This window comes from Gossypium raimondii, chromosome 6 (genome assembly GCF_025698545.1).
Source record: "Gossypium raimondii isolate GPD5lz chromosome 6, ASM2569854v1, whole genome shotgun sequence".
In the NCBI taxonomy this organism is placed as follows: Eukaryota; Viridiplantae; Streptophyta; class Magnoliopsida; order Malvales; family Malvaceae; genus Gossypium; species Gossypium raimondii.
Window position 1 is genome coordinate 13420082 of NC_068570.1, and position 17316 is coordinate 13437397.

The 17316-nt window shown below is 35.0% G+C and overlaps 2 protein-coding genes across 2 annotated transcripts; one reads left to right on the forward strand and one right to left on the reverse strand.

Annotated features, from left to right (window-relative positions):
* The first annotated feature begins 4273 nt into the window (after positions 1-4273).
* Positions 4274-9116, forward strand: LOC105772928 (uncharacterized). Its single transcript, XM_012594435.2, has 15 exons — positions 4274-4639; positions 4728-4970; positions 5050-5174; positions 5264-5480; positions 5571-5696; positions 5809-6065; positions 6353-6460; positions 6648-6789; positions 6889-7054; positions 7221-7378; positions 7598-7921; positions 8052-8126; positions 8340-8409; positions 8533-8690; positions 8829-9116. The coding sequence occupies exons 1-15, from the start codon at positions 4349-4351 to the stop codon at positions 8976-8978; spliced, it is 2610 nt and encodes an 869-aa protein (XP_012449889.1). The 5' UTR covers positions 4274-4348; the 3' UTR covers positions 8979-9116.
* Positions 8988-12057, reverse strand: LOC105772929 (thiol protease aleurain). Its single transcript, XM_012594437.2, has 9 exons — positions 12020-12057; positions 11685-11911; positions 11446-11567; positions 10990-11105; positions 10672-10745; positions 10308-10572; positions 10092-10223; positions 9875-10010; positions 8988-9298 (listed from the first exon to the last, which is right to left on the reverse strand). The coding sequence occupies exons 2-9, from the start codon at positions 11867-11869 to the stop codon at positions 9261-9263; spliced, it is 1068 nt and encodes a 355-aa protein (XP_012449891.2). The 5' UTR covers positions 11870-11911; positions 12020-12057; the 3' UTR covers positions 8988-9260.
* Between the last annotated feature and the right edge of the window lie 5259 nt (positions 12058-17316).

Here is a 17316-nt window from a genome sequence, read left to right on the forward strand (position 1 = left end):
CTTTCACTTATTATTGTTTTCAATTTCATCCAAATGTGAACGGCGTTATTTTGAGGAGAAGGGAAAATTTCCCTTCCAACCCCTCTGTGTAATTCGTGCGTTCAATTTAGTCCTCCAGACTTGATTTATTTACAGATTTACCCCAGTTTTTTTTTACTTGCAGTCCAATTTAATCCTTTTTTATATTTTTCTTAAAATCAATTAAAATTATAATATAATTGTATTTTTTTAATTTTCATATGTAATTATATTTATTATATATATATATGTATACTTATTTTTATGTACATATTTATGCCTTAAAAAACTAATATTTTTTCGCATATTTATCTGATACTTGTTTTATTTATTTAATCAATTTTGATATCATTTCAAACCTATATATTTTATGTGTACATGTATGCATCTTCTTTGTTTATTTCAATTATTTGCTTATCAATTGATGTTGGCATATTTTTATTTGATATTTTGTATGTGATTATTTTTATTATGTATATTGATTTTATTTATTCATTTATTTATATTATTTCTATGACGCTGTAATATTTATTATTGCATTGTATATTTAATGTAGCATCACATCATTTTTACTCGATTTCAAACTTTTCAAAATTGAGAGAATGCTCGTTTTTAGGGTTTTCAAGGAAATTGAGCCCTAACGTATTGGGTTCCGATTTTCTTCGTTAAATCTAACAATCGAGCATTCCTCTTTAATCAAAAAATAAGAACTCATTATTGGGAATTCAACACATTGTGTCCTAACGTATTGGATGTGACGCATTGATTATTCGAAATGAAGATTTTTTCTAAAAAATAATAAAGGAAATATTCCGAGTTTGGAATTTTGGAGGAATAGTGCCCTAACGTATTGGGCCGCGATTTCTTAAATCTTGAATAAATGGATATTCTTTTAAGTTTTCATTGTACGAGTATTTTGGCCTAATTCATTTTCGAGGAAATTAGAATGTCGTGCCCTAACGCATTGGGTGTGGTATTTTCTTTCTCTGAAATGATAAGGGTTTTAATACGTAACGTTTTTAGGTTTTTGCTAAGGATTATATTTTTTTTCAAATTTTCGACATTAAGACGTTAATTAATTAACTAGGTACCAATTTTTTGGGCGTTATGAGGGTGCTAATCCTTCCTCATACGTAACCAACTCCCGGACCCGTTTTCTAAAATTCGTAGACCAAAGTCGTTTTTAGGTGATCCAATCACACCTTAATAAAATATTGGTGGCGACTCCCAATTTTTCATTTTTTTTGAGTCGACAACTAATTTTTGTTTTTTTTTCAAAAAAAATGGTTTCGACATAATTGATTTTATAAATGAAGAATTTAAGGTATATTTCTTTGTTTGTGTTGTTTTTAATGTTCAGTGGATTTCAAACAGGTGGAATTGCTTCTGCTATTGGAAGACTTAGTCCTTCATTATTGCTTGACCCAGAGTACATGAGTAATTTCAATCACCTTGCATAGCTTCTCGAATTGGAAGTGAACATGTATGCCATTATCCTCCATTCGTATTATTTAAGGTGCATTTGTTTGCTTCCTCAACTACTTTTATTTACATCCATTTGTTTGTTTTGTTTGGTCTTTCTTTTTATGGTCAGTATGGATTCAACCATGAGCCTTCCCTGCATTCAGAAGTGAGACCTACCACCATGGATTCGCCAGGACAACCAACAGCTTCTCAAGATTCCTATGTACACACTCAGTTGGTCTAACGATGTGGTTCTTCTTGACCTTCTAGGGTTTTTTTAATACATGCTTCATCTAGCATGGGGCTTCGAAGCTGATGAGCTTGCTTGTGCAATTTCAATGACTCATGCATCCATCCATGATACTGATCACCTTCAGAGTAAAGATTCCTTGTATTCTGATGAGGTAGGTATTGTTAACCTTCTAGTATCACAAAAAATTATGCTTCTCAAGTCAAGGATCATGTTAATGTTTTCCTAATTATATCGATTTCATTTTTTCCTTGGAAAAGCAGGTCTTTACCTCAAATAAAGAGCTTGATAAAACAATTACGTCGGAACCCAACTTTTTAGCCAGATTTCTAAAGGCAGTTCGTATCTCCCTTCTCATGAGCAAAGTGGTCCAAGTAAAAGTATTATTTATGGTTTACAGGCTTGATTGAAATGCTACAATGGATTTCTGTAGTAGCAGAGCATTTCAATTAGATTTTTATGGAGGAGAATTGATGGAAGCAGAATGGCGCGGTGGCTAGAAACAGGGAGCAAAGGAAGAAGAAGAATGGTGGAAGCAGGGGGTGGCATGGAGGGAAATAAAGTGATAAACATTAGTGAGGATTAAAAAAAGGGTCAAAAATGCTAATGTGGTATGCAGAGTCAGTTAAGGATTTAACATGTGAGTGACTAAAATGAAAATTTTCTCTACGATAGTGATACAGAATGAGGTGGATGAATGCAGAAGCGGATCATAAAATTTGTCTAAATCACAGATTTGACTTAGGGCTCTAGACGTTTGAAAAGAAACTTGAATTTTGACACCTCTTGAAATACAATTGAATCCAAGTTAGATTAAACAATTAAAATAAATAACTAAAATAAATAAAATAATAAATCAAAGACTAGAATAATAAAGAAGAAAATAAAAAAGATATATAGAAAAGATAGAACGTGATATGTAAAAGTCCTAAGAAGCCTTTGAAACATGAAGAATTCACAACTCCCTTCAAGTGGCTCTAATTTCACCTCCAAAATAGAAACCTTAGCAAGAAAAAGTTTGAAAATGATCCCACAATTTCAAAAGATTGTTAAAAACTCTTCTAAAAGAAAACTCAAGAGAAATTCTTGAAAGAAAAACTTAAGAAGAATTTATTAACACAAAAGAGAATTTGAATAATAATAAATTGTTTCCTTTGTGTTAGCTAAATAAATCTAAATAAAACTCTTAAGTATACTAGAACTCTAATTAATCTAAACAAGAAGTTAAAATTTCTTGTTGACATAAAACTCCTAAATAACTTAAACTATTTAATACAATATTGGGCTCATATATAATAAAAATTAAGCCCCAAACTCGAATCCATTATTATTTAAACTCGAATTAAAAGCCTGAAACTCGTAATTCTCATCATAACCACGTTCAAAAATTCTGCTCACGCAGTCTTTATTAAAATAGTCATAACTTGAGCTCTCGAACTCGAAATTGAGTGATTCAAAGTGCGTTTTGAAGCTAAGATATAGATCTTCGAATGCCATGAGACATATCAACTCAAAAATTTCTAGATCCTATCCAAAAAGTCATTGCAAGTTTGCTGATTTCTCAAACTTGAAAATTGGTAGCTTCTGTGAATGGAATTTAATAAATTTTACTCCATCAATGCATGTATCGTAAGAATAATATTGTAAAAAATATAAGAACCAAATTATGTTAGAAATTACAGGATAAATGTTAAATCTCAAATTTAGGCATGGTTAAGATACTAAAACTAATGTTATTTGAACTGGACCGAATTAAGAATCGACCAGAGATCGCTTCGAAAAGTGGATTTGAATAAGTTAGGTTGGGAACCGGTATGAACTGATTGATCTGGCTAAAAAACCAATTGAATCGGCGATTGAACTAGTTAAAAACCGATTAAACCAAGAATTTTGAATTGTTTTTTTTATTTTTATATTTTTAATATTTTTTAATTAGACCAACGAACTGGTAGCCTGACCAATTCAACCACCAACACGATTTAAAAAACATTAACTAAAACTAAAATTTGATCACTTTCATATAATGTGTGTGAGAGAGAGAACAAATGTGTCAACAAAAGAAACCATATATCATTCATGTTATATAAAGATGTATAGATTAATTAGGTCAAATTCTATTATGAGTCTTTGTCTTATGTGTAAGTTATAGATTAATAGTTGCATTTCGATTTTAGTTCATGCATATTTTGACTTTTGAAATTTTAGTTTTGACCTAAACGATAATAGTTAAATTGTATTGTTTTTAAGTATTAGACGGAAATAACAAGTTGACATGACATTACAAATATGATAATATCATATGTTTGCCACATAATATTTTAGAAATAATTTAACCTAATAAATTGATACCGTTTGGGTCAAGATTGAAATTTCAAAATTTGAAAAGAATAGAAAATAAAAACATCTAAATCATAGTACATGGACTAAATTAGTTTGGCCCAATGTTAAGTTTAGTTGGGCTTCTTGACACTCTTGCATACAGAAAGATAACCAGGCCATTGTTTTGGTCTATCGTCGACCTTTAAAATCTCGGAGTACCTCGGTTCAACTGCAAAAACCCTTCATCTTAAAGGCTAAATCCTCGCTCTCCACCATAGTTGCTGTCATCCAACACTAATGTCGGCCACAAATGCAAGTAATGGCAGTAGAATCGAAACTTACGAGGACTTCGTGAAAGTCCATGATCTGCTTTTAGCAGCATCGGGGCTGCCCCAATCACTTCATTTTAAACTCTTCCAGAAGCTAGCATCGGAAACATTTGATGGCGGAGCTCACTTCGAGATTGAACCCTGCGAGGAAGGCCGTCAGAGACGGTTATTGTTAACCTCCGAAACCATGGCTAAAGACTCCAATGTTTTCCTCATCGACCATGCCTGGACATTTCGCCTCCCGGACGCCTACAAACAGGTTCGATTTTTTTTTCTTTTTTAAATAATCAGAATTCATTTGAAGTTCTTTTTTAGTGAAAACTGATATGTTCTGTGATTGATTGCAGTTGCAGGAGGTTCCGGGGTTGGTGCAGCGGATGGCTGCTCTAATGTGCGTGGACGTCGAAGACGACGGCGGTTCAGAACAGGCCGCTGAAAGTGGCGGGAAAATGACCGCCGAGGAAGTTTTGGAGAGCGAAATTCGAAACGCGAAAGAGACCGGAGATGGATTTGTGAGATGGTTGGAGCTCGAGGAGCTTGGACTTGACGACGCCACCTTCCTTTCTCTCAACTTATCCACTAAATTTCCGGTTAGTCAACCATCATTCTATCATACTTTACCTTATTCCAGGTCACTTTAACTTATGGATTGTTCTGTTTTGGTCGCAGGATTTATTGGCACTTAGCTTGTGCGGGAACAAGCTGGAAAACCAGGAGAAACTTGTTGAGGAAGTTACTAAATTTAAGAACTTAAAGGCTCTTTGGTTGAACAATAATCCAGTTCTTGAAAAAAGGTTTTGTCTTGTTCATTCTTGAAGAAGAAAGTATTTAAAGTTACTGTTAGTTGGGTTTCTATTAAATGAGTATCTGTTTTTGTTTATAGTGACTGTGGCATGGAAGATGCAATTCTTCAAGGATGTCCCAAACTCGAAATCTATAACTCTAGATTTACCCATAATTTTGGTGAGTGGGCATTGGGATTTTGTGCTGATGTGTATGGGAAGGATAATCCTGCAAGTAGTCATCAGGGAAACCTTCCTTTGCAAAGTGTGACCTCACTTGACCTTTCGAATAGAGGCATCCATAATCTGATCAATAAGGTCTAACATGCATTGCGTTTTCCTTCCGTTTACAAAATTAATCATAACATGGAAAGAAGATGCAAGATGATTCTGCTTTCTCTTTTTCAGGCGTTCTCGCCTTTTGAGATGCCAAATCTTTCATATTTGAACATTCGAGGCAATCTGATTGAAGAAAATTCAGTCAGTGATTTGTTTGGACTCTTGAAGGCCTTTTATTGCTTACAATCTTTGGAGGTATGTTTGTTGGAAAACATTGCTTTTGTATTCTAATGAGAACACATGGTGCTACAATAGGTTTGAGACAATTGGAAGGTCGTATTTCATCTTAAAATAATTGATCTTGCAGGTGGATATACCTGGCCCACTCGGAGATAGTGCTGTGGAAGTTCTTGAATCCCTTCCCACTCTTTCCTCATTGAATGGTGTTGATGCATCCAAAATCTTAGAATCTGAAAATCATATTGTTGATTCAATGCTTCAGCTACGTCTGCCTGAATGGACTGCTGAAGAACCTCTTGCTGATCGTGTTCTTAATGCAATGTGGTTATATTTAATGACTTATAGACTCGCAGATGAGGAAAAGCTTGATGAAAATCCTGTATGGTATGTCTCTTACATTGATCTTTTGTATCTTAGACCATGTTTGATCATTTGTTGAATTTCTTGGAAGCAAGGATCAGTATCTAGGCAAGGTTTAAACATTAAAAACCACAAGAGTTTGCTTACAACTGGAAATTTGGGGGTGTCATTATGGATTTTTGGCTTACTTACTTTCACTGGATGAAATGATAATGACGTATTCATGCGAGGGGATCATCGTTTCGAAGATGCTTTATAAATTAATTATATTTGATTATCATGAAAATATTAAGTTTTATTTTCCTTCACAGGTATGTTATGGATGAACTGGGTTCAGCTTTGCGGCATAGTGATGAACCAAATTTCAGGATGGCTCCTTTTCTCTTCATGCCAGAGGGGAAACTGGCATCAGCAGTGAGGTCTTTATTACTCTGTTCAGCAGTTTTGTAGTTATATAGTGTTATACAAAGTTTTACAAATTCGGAGCTGCATGTTACTGCATATTGATTCATCCATTTGTGTAGTATAATTTTTCTGCTCTTGCAATAAAGGTATTTTGAGGTCCATTCATGCAGAGTCATGACACGTGTTAACTTTCTTTCTCAGCTTTTCAATATTATGGCCAACTCAGAATGTTAAGAGAGGCGATGAGTGCACTCGTGATTATCTATTTGGCATTGAGGAGGACAAGCAGCGTTCAGCCAGACTTACAGCTTGGTTCTACACGCCACAGAAATATTTTATTCAAGTATTTTATCCCATTGTTGGATTTATGTCTGTTTCCATTTAAACTGTGGTCTGCTACTCTGCTTCTTGGTTTCTTAATAATTCACATCACTTCATGCAGGAATATGAGAAGCATTTAAAGAAATTGCAATCAAAATGTTTACCTTCTCTGTCTGTAAAATCTTCTGCAACTACTGTTGTACATCGCAGTGATGGGAGTGCATTACGTGTTTACACCGACATACCTCAAATTGAAGAATTTTTGACACGGCCAGAATTTGTTATCAGTATGTGCTACCATCCGTGCTACCGTCCGTGCAGGGCTAATTTTGCAAATGTTCATTTTTATGCAGCAAATCATAAATCTGTTTTGTGTTGAATATACCTTTGTTTTATTTGTTGGATTTAATACTCTTTCTGATGTGAGATTATGAATTCTCGTTACGCTTGCAGCAAATGAGCCAAAGGATGCAGATATCATATGGACAAGTTTGCAGATAGATGAAGAGGTGAAAAAAGCTGTGGGAATAACAGATCAACAATACATAAACCAATTTCCTTTTGAGGCTTGTCTCGTGATGAAACATCATTTGGCAGATACCATACAAAAGGTTGAAATTGTTAACTTATTTCACATTTGAATGGTCGCAACAGGACCCTGTTTTCAAGAATCAATTCTTTTTTTATTAATTATGATACTAAACTGCATACTTATATTTTCCCACGACAATCGTATTTCTTTTGATACACTAAAACTTGATACAAATATTAAACTCTTCTCTTAACTGAGGTCAACTAACTTTAACTTGTCTCTTCTTTCTTTGTAATAGGCACAAGGATCTCCTGGATGGTTGCAACCTACTTATAATCTTGAAACACATCTATCTCAACTTATTGGTGACTATTGTCTACGCAAGAGAGATGGGCTAAACAATCTATGGATCTTGAAACCTTGGAACATGGCACGAACTATTGATACAACTGTTACTGATAATTTATCTGCTATTATCCGTCTCATGGAAACTGGTCCAAAAATATGCCAGAAGTACATTGAGCATCCTGCTTTGTTTCAAGGAAAAAAGTGTGATCTTCGTTATATTGTACTGGTTCGCAGTATAAATCCTCTGGAAATCTTCCTTGCAGATGTCTTCTGGGTAATGCACATTCTGTTTTCTCAATGAGATGCTCATGCCATATACAGAATGAGTTTCCTTTAGAGGTCTTTCCTTGCTTAAATATTTTCTGCCCTTAAAATACCTTATTTTGTTTGTCCTGTTTATTCAGGTCCGGTTGGCAAACAATCTATATTCCCTTGAGAAGCATAGTCTTTTTGAGTACGAGACTCACTTCACTGTTATGGTATGTAGTGGCAGTTTCTTTTGGCAGCTTGAAAAGAGTACATATATTTCTGCTTGCCCATGAAATTAATGCACTTTCTGTGGAATTTAAAAAGAAAGTGGCAAAATAAAAGTACTTGATATCTGCAAGGCAAATGGGAACTCTTTCCTTTAAATTAAGAATAGTGTTACCTTCATATTTTTACATGTAATTTAATTGTTCTATGACTTTCAGAACTATGGTCGGAGGTTGAATCACATGAACACACCAGAGTTCGTTAGGGAGTTTGAGAAGGAGCATCAAGGTACATGTGCTTGCCCTGATTTGTTCCTTTAGGTTGCCTTTCCCTTGAATAAAATGAATGTGCACAATTTGGAAGGCAATATTTAACTCCTTTTTCTATTGACAACTTATGTGTTTGTTACAGTTAAATGGCTTGACATCCACCAGAGAGTAAAAAGCATGATAAGATCTGTCTTCGAGTCAGCTGCATCACTACATCCAGAGATGCATGATCCAAAGTCTAGGGCAATGTACGGTGTGGATGTAATGCTTGATGCCTCTTTCCAGCCTAAGTTATTGGAGGTTTGTTATTAGAAGTTTTATCCTTCCGTTTATATTATCGAAGAAGGCTTAATAAGTTGCTTTTCATGATTAGTGATCTTCTCACCCAAGCATTACCACCCTATTTTCTGAAAAGGATACGCCAACTTTATCATGCAGGTTACCTACTGCCCTGACTGTATGAGAGCGTGCAAGTATGATACCAAAGCGATATGTGGTGGAGGCGAAACCGTTCGAGGTCCTGACTTCTTCAATTTTGTGTTTGGTTGTCTCTTTTTAAATGAAACTATTCATGTATGCCAACTATAATTCAACTACTACACGAAAAGGTTCGTTTGTATTGTTATTAAAACCCCTATTGGTTTCCAATGTTGACAAGCTATTACACAACAAGCATTACAACATAAAAATTTACACCTTTGTTGTGTACAGCAGATTTGCATCTTACATGTCTTTGGATCCTTATTGTACATGAACCCATGGGTTTCAACTAGACCATAACCCCGAACAACTACAACATTTGTAGACCATAACTAGACGCCTTCTATAACACAAAGAAATGACATGATCCAACACGGTTCATCGACTGGGTCAAGCAACAATTGGGTATGATGCACAAGTTGCCACACCTACCATGAAATAAAGGGGAATCAATTAAATGCTAGATGTAATTATAAGATATGGTATTAGTTTCTGTACTGGTTGGTAAAAGTATCATGAATGACCTTATATTAAGAGTCAAATTGTATTTTGTCTTCTTAAATAATGGACAAACTAATCCCTATACATTAGATGTAAGTACAAATTGATATTTTTGTTAAAAATTTTATCCATTTTTGCTATTAAAAATTGATCATGCGGCACGTCACATGTCATTGTTTAGTTATTCTGTCAACCAAGTTAGTTTTAATAGTATTAATAGATGAAAATTTTAATAGAAATGATCAATTTATTATTACATCTAATGTATAGGGATTAGTTTATCCATTGTTTAAATAGAGGGACAAAATGCAATCTAATTCTAGTACTAGTACAAGGGTTCCATGATACTTTAATCGTATTGGTCACTTTTAGTTTCTATCTTTTTTTTTTTTGAAATTTGAAATTTCATCTTCATTCATAATTGAATTAGAATATAAGAATTAAACTCACAACTTAGAAAATTTTGACCAAAAGATAATTTGCTGTGAAATGTTGAGACTTACCGCACATGTTTTTGCCCATCTCCATCTTGAAGTAGCCATTGTCACCCCATTCTGCACCCCATGAGTTCTTAATGAGCCAATATGGAACGCCATTTTCGACTCCATACCCAACTGCAAGAACAGCGTGGTTCACATCCTGCCATATATCACTATTGTTAGCAGTCCATACTTCTTCTCTAACGTAAATTATGCAAATAATAGTGAGGAAAATACTTACCATGGGTGTGCTGCCACATGTTTTACTGGTATAAACCCCACTTTTGTAAAAACGGAAACTAGTGACAACTTCAAATGCCACACTAACAGGCCGGACCATGGCAACTGCATGCTTTAATTCATCTTCAGCACCCTGTGATAAATAGCACGGATTATATATTTATTTATACATTTTTAGATTCAAAAGACAGAAGGGAAATGGTGTTTGTGAACTTACCAAGGTAATGTTGACAGAGTCAAGGACTTTAACACCAACATTTTCAGAAGAGAATTTGCATAGACCATTTGTTGCAGTGTAAGGGTATGACTCCTCCGTATCGAGGCCGCCGTTATATTTGATGTACTCAAAGGCTTGGGATGGCAACCCCCCGTTGCAACCGAAGTTGTTAAAAGCTCCAGCACAGTCCACAAGCTGCTGCTCAGATAGGGAGATCCCTTTCCCAAATGCCTGATGGTAAGCTGCCTCAAGAGCTCCAGTGGTACTGAAAAATATGCAGATGCATTACAACTAGGAATTTTTACAAGCTAAGTTAAACAGTTTGGTTGAAAAAGCACTAGCTATATCATCATCGAAAGCTAACCTGAATGTCCAGCAAGATCCACAAGAGCCTTGATCTTTGACTGGGCTAACTATGCCCACTCGCCTCCAGTCTTTCTGCACATATCACATAGCACAAGAGTCAAGTAGCTTTATAGAATATCAGACCTAAAATCTAATACGGGTACGTGTTTGACATAAGTATATTCAGCTTTTGAAGGGAGAATCTGTACATACTATGTCCGAATATATAGTACGGTCAAAGGTACCTCAAAATAATGAAAAATTCGGATAACATAGTAAATATCTAATTAATTACAACAAAACGTAGTACAAATTTTGTATTTCCATGTGAAAGTACCGAATCAGGAAGGACGACATCAGTGAGCTGGTGATTGCCCTTTGTGGTAGCAGAGCAGTTTTGAGCAGCCCCCAATCTGTGTTTCTGGAACTCTTCCCAGCTCCAATCAGCAAACTCTGCAATAAACAAAGCAGTTCACGAATAAAGTAAAAATCAAAATTGAAGTAAAATAAAGCCAAGTTTTAGTTGAAAAGGTCAAGCGGGAAGTGAAATATGAAAGATCATTAATTCACAGATTCATCAAGTCGACGTGTCGGGATAGAGTTGGTCTGTAACCAAACATACTGGAAACTGAGCTCAACTAAATCAGATCATTCACAGCTGACAAAGTCAACCTATTTACACTTTGTAATAAAATATCAGTTGGGTATCGGCATCAGACACCACTGGTTCTCCGGCAGACCGCCGATATATACTGAAATGAACTTAAGGAAAAGAGAAACAGTAGTAACTCACGATTGACAGCAAGAGTGTAAGGCAGTCCCTTCTTGTTAGTGGATCTGATTAAATCCAAGTTGCCTTTGAAAATCTGAAACCGTAGCTTCATCTCCTCCACGTTTTCATACCTCTTCCCATGCCTGCAAAAGAAAACCCAGAATTTTTCATCCCAATTTTCACTGTTTTTTTTTTTTCGTTTACCTGGAAAACAAAAGAGAACTAAGACAAGCGTCTCTGATGAAGGAATGATGGTTTACTTGTATGCAAAACGGGCGAAGGAGAGAGCATGACGAGTGTGACCGATGACACGAAGAACGGAGGATTCGAAGCCGCTGAGGCCATCGGATACCATCTGGATGGGGTTGGAGTCCTCGAAAGTTGATCCGGCGGCGACGGAGCATAGCAGAAGGATGATGGAGGACACCAACGTCAAGCGAGCCATGATTAAGTTTTTCTTCTTTGTTTTCCGGTTGCTGCTATTGTTCTGTTTTAGTGGAGACATTTATAAGGACCTCATACGTCTTGTTCATTTAAATTAATATATTTAAAAATTGATAATCAATTATGTAATGTTGACAAATATTCTATTTACCGCAAGCTCTACAACCAAATTTTGCAATCTAGCAAGGACAAAGAGAGACGTGGGAGAAAATGAGAGATGAGTGCATGTTCTGAGAAAATTAATTATACCATAGAAATCCAAATAATTTTATAAGGGACAATAAAGGTGTTTAGCTATAATGTTTTGATTTTGGTGTCCTTAACGCTGTAACTTTATTATATTTGATCAATTATTGAAATGATGAAATTAAATACTCATCGAAATAAATAAATATTATTCATTATATCTATTTTGTACTATCGGTAATGGTTTTTACGATTGAGCTGATTATTCATGAACATAAACAATGTTATTTATGTTGACTATCAATACCAACTTATTGAAAAATATATTTTGTCAATGTTTATATTATAAAAAATTAACTTTGGTCAGTAGTCTTTAGGTACTAAGTTTAGTCTTAAGTTTTATGTTAGTAGGGGAATGAATCCCATATTATTTAGGAATAAAAAACAAGGGATTCTGAGTTTATATAAAAACTCACATCCCACATTGCTTAAAAAAACGAAGGTAGTGAGACCTTAAGTCTATATAAAGACTTATGTAGTAAATATTAAGTGCACCAAACCAAATATTGAGTATTCTATTTGGTTCTTTAAATTCCTCCTTTATTTTCTTATTTTGGAGTTTTAGGTGTAGTTAAATTTTAGTTTAGTGCTGTTGTGGGCTTGGGTGTTCTATAATTGGTATTAGAGTTAGGTTGAAGAAGTGAAACTTTTCTTAGTATACCCTGTGGTTGTAGTATTGTTTGATCTTCCACATCAGAAAGAAATTCTCATTGCTACTTAAGATTATCCTTGGTTGCTTAGTTGTTGGAAGGAAGTGTGGTAGTGTGAAATTGCATGTCTAGGAAAGACTTGGTACTTAAAAGTGTCCGTTGTGACCCATCTATCTTTTTTGGGAACTACTTGGTGCATTGTTCATGAAACACTTTCACTCTTTAGGTTTTTAATTGTGAGAATAATTGTCAATACGATGACAGACCTGCAAGTTGTTGGCAGAATGAAGAAGCTTAATAACAACTATAATATATAGTCAACTTGCATAATGTCTTATATGTAAGGATAAGAACTTTGAGAGGTTAACAACGGTAATGAAGTGACACAATTGAAAGCCGAAGATACAAGTGACACGATAAGAAAATGGAAAATAAAATCTAGTAAAATAATATTCGCGTTGAAGACGACGGTTGAAGAGGAGTTGCTGTAGTACATCCAAGATGCCCAAACTCCCAAAGAAGCATGGGATACATTGACAAGTTTGTTCTCTAAGAGAAATGACACAGCTTCAACACCTTGAATGGCGAGTTATTGTTGATGGTGCAACGTGACATAACAATCTCGCAGTATTTCCACAAGGTGAATTTGTTATGCCAAGAGATTGGTGATTTGGATCTATAGGCTCTGATCGAGGACACCGGGGTGAAGAGAATAATCATCCATGGTTTGAGACCAGAGTTCAGAGGCTTTGTTGTTGTAGTACAAGGATGACAAACTTAGTTATCACTTATTGAGTTTGAGAATTTACTTGTTGGTCAAGAAGCGGTAACGAAGAATGTGGGAGGATATCCACTAATAGGGGAGGAGCAAACACTCTATGCCAACATGAGCAGTTGGAATTCCAAACAGAAAGGTAGATCGAAAAGAAATGAAGACAATGCGAAGAGTTTGTAAGATGAAAGGAGTTCTCGTGTAGAGGGAGTTGCGAAGTCCCATGTTAGTGGCAGAAAGTTTAGAGGGAACTGCTACAATTACGGTAAAAAAAGTCACAAGGTGCACACCTGCTGGTTGAAGAAAAAGCTCGTGGAAGGTAATGCTGCTACCTCAATATAGTGAAGAAGAATGGGATGTCAAGACACTGTTTGTTACGAAAAATAAGAAGGCTCTTACAGCTGTGACGTCCGCCAACAATGAAGAAGAATGATATGTCGAGACATTGTTTGTTGTGGAAGAGGAGATGACTCTTACAACTGTAACATCCAATCAAATTGATTATGAGAATGATTGAAATGTTGATTTGGGTTGTTCAAATCAAATGAAAGGGGATAAGAAGAAGTTGCAAAATTCGTCGGAGTATAAATGAAGCTGTGTATAGTTGACTGCAAATTGTTTCCAAAAGGCTTGTGTGACAACAAGCTCAGAAGCTTCTATCGTCAGTTTGGTGTGGTGAAAGTTAGTACTGAGGGGGAGTGTTGAGTATCAACACCAACTTATTGAAAAATATATATTTTCAATATTTATATTGTAAAAAGTTTAACTTTGGTGAGTAGTCTTTATGTCACATCCCAAAATTGGGCCTAGAAGAAATAGGAGAAAATTTTAGTTTTTATCTTTTTCTTAATATAGGGTAAGGAAATTAAAATGCCTTAAAAGTAATTTTTATTAGAAAGTCAGTAAGAATAAGTCTGCTGGTTTAGTGGTAAAGCCTTAGCCTACTCATAGGTCCCAAGTTTGAACCCCTTAGTGAGTATTCAACCAAAGTATTTTTATTCCCTTGTTTTTACCCCACCAAAAGTGACGAATTTTAAAATAGCCCAACCCAAAAATTATTTTTTTAAAAAAATTTAAACCTTGATTTAAAATTTTTCCTAATCCTACATGAATTTGTAAAACATATTCCAATTAGGAAAAAATAAGTATAATAAATAGTCAATTTCAAAACAGACCCTAGAATTTCATCTAGCAAAATTTCAAGAAAACATCTATAAACATTCTCTTTTCCAAACCAAACTTTGAGCTAAAGAAGTCAAAATTGTCAAAATCATCCCTCAAGTAGATTTTCAATCTCCTCTCCAAAACTAAGGTTTTTAAGTCTTCAAAACAAGTGTGGGATCTAAATCTAAATCTTGTGTATAATTGAATTTTACATGAAATAGAGAACTAATTTAGGCGAACTCTAGGAAGAACACCCTGATGTGCGTGATCGTGCATGAACCCTTATGCGAACCCCCTGTTTGCATATGCGAACCCTTGCATGAAATCCCCCATAGGAGAAGCCCCTTGATGCATGCGAACCCTTATGTGAACCCCCTATTTGCATGTGCGAACGCTTGCATGAAATCTTCTATAGGCGAACCCACTTGATGCATGTAAACCCTCTATTTGCATGTGTAAAACCTTGCATGAAAACCCCCATAGGCGAATCCTCTTGATGTATGCGAACCTTTATGCGAACCTCCTTGTTTGCATGTGCAAACTATTGTATGAAATCCCCTATAGGTGAACCCCTTTAATGTATGCGAACCCCAAAAATAAACCCCCTTGATGTATGTTCACCCTATAGGCAAACCCCTTGTATGTGGAATCCCTTAGCATTCGAACCTCTGTAGGTGCAAGCCCCTGTTAAGCGAACCCATATGTAAAACCATATAGGATTAGATACGCGAGTTTTTAAGAACATACAGGCGAACACTTATGATCTACTTGCGAACCATTGTTTATGTGATCCAACTTGTATAATTAGTACATGCGAATCCTTATGCTATTACCTGCAAACCCTACTAATTAATACATACGAACTTATATGATATTATATGCGAGCCATGTCATGCGAACCAGGTGATTATTATATGCGAGCTCATATGTATGCAAACCTTAGGATTATGCCAGCCTATATGCGAACCCTAGGTGTCAGCAAACCTATATGATTATGCGGACCTAGGAACATGTAAACCAATAAGCCATGCGAACCCTAGTTCATGCTAGACCCCCTATGTCATGCTAAACAATGTATGTGTGCTAAATAACTAGGCATGATTATTTCACATAAAAATTCTGTACATGTGACATTGTTTTCTTTATTTGCACAAAAAATACATGTTTATGTGAGAATATGATATGTATGAATGGATGAATAAATGCCATTACATGCTAAGTATGAATTATTTTATGTAGCATCAAATGATGATAAAAAGTATTACATGCTAAGTATATGTGCTTAAATACATGGAATAGGGTAAGGAGGACGAATGAGTTTCGTAGGAGACAACGAAAACCCAAGTCCACATCGAAAGTCTGTACTGTATGAAGTAGGCGATAATGTCATTAAAACTAGATAAGTCAGGATGGTAGTTTAAATCACCATCGAAACTTGACAAAATCGGGATGATAGTTTAAAAAAGCATCTAAATCGGGCAACCGAGATGGTGAGTTATTGTAGTAAAAAAAGTTATCGTCATAGATCACAAATAAACGACCATTGTCACTGGAAATCAAACCTGGGATGGTCAGTTATTAAAGTGGGTTTTGGAGTGTCAAGCAATGCTCGAAGGAGGATAGGATGGAACGACTGGGAACTTAATCTATTAATTTCATTTGTATTACACCATGTAAAATTTGATTATACATTATTTTTAGTTTCTAAAAAGTTCCATGATGAATGCATATTTTACTTCTATACTTTAGTTATAAGCCTTATTATTTGTCAATTATATGGCATGATTTAGAATTTAGTCTTACACTGAGCTATTGTAAGCTCACTCCCCATTTTCTTTACCTCTAAAGTAATGTAGAAAACTAGGACTTGGAATGCAATCAAAGGATCCTCAGACTAGCAAGCTGTTTTTCCCATTACCTTATTTTAAGTTTTGTTGAAAGTTTTCTGTAAATCAGTTTATTTGCAGAATTGTAATTTGTTAACTATTTCTGCTTTTATATCGTCAAGTGGAACTATTTAGCTTATCCGTACTAAAGCATGGCATGAGTTATTTTATGATAATTACATGCTACGTCAATTTAGAGAACTATTATTTAAATTAAATGTTTCCCTTGTTTTTCTCAAAATAAAAGGGTTTTCAAACTTTTCCAAAAACTTTAAACGTTTTAAAAAATACCACTAGAATAATGATGAAATTATGTCTTCAAGTAAAGTCGGCTTAGGAATAATGAATGTTTTCCTGATAAAAAAAAAGAGCAATTTCCTTATAAAGTAAACAAGTAGCTTTTAGGATTACTTCGGTGATCGAATGTAGCACCTCCGACTTAGCTGAAACTCCTAGACTGGGTTGGGGGTGTTACACTTTAATTACTATGTTTAGTTTTAAGTTTTATGTTAGTAGGGGAATGAATACCACATTATTTAGGAATAAAAATGCAAGGGATTGTGAGTGTATATAAAAACCCATATCCTATATTGCTTAAAGAAACGAAGGTAGTGAGACCTTGGGCTATATAAAGACTTATGTAGTAAATGTTAAGTGCACCAAACCAAATATTGAATCTTCTATTTGGTTTTTTAAATTCCTCATTTATTTTCTTATTTTAGAGTTTTAA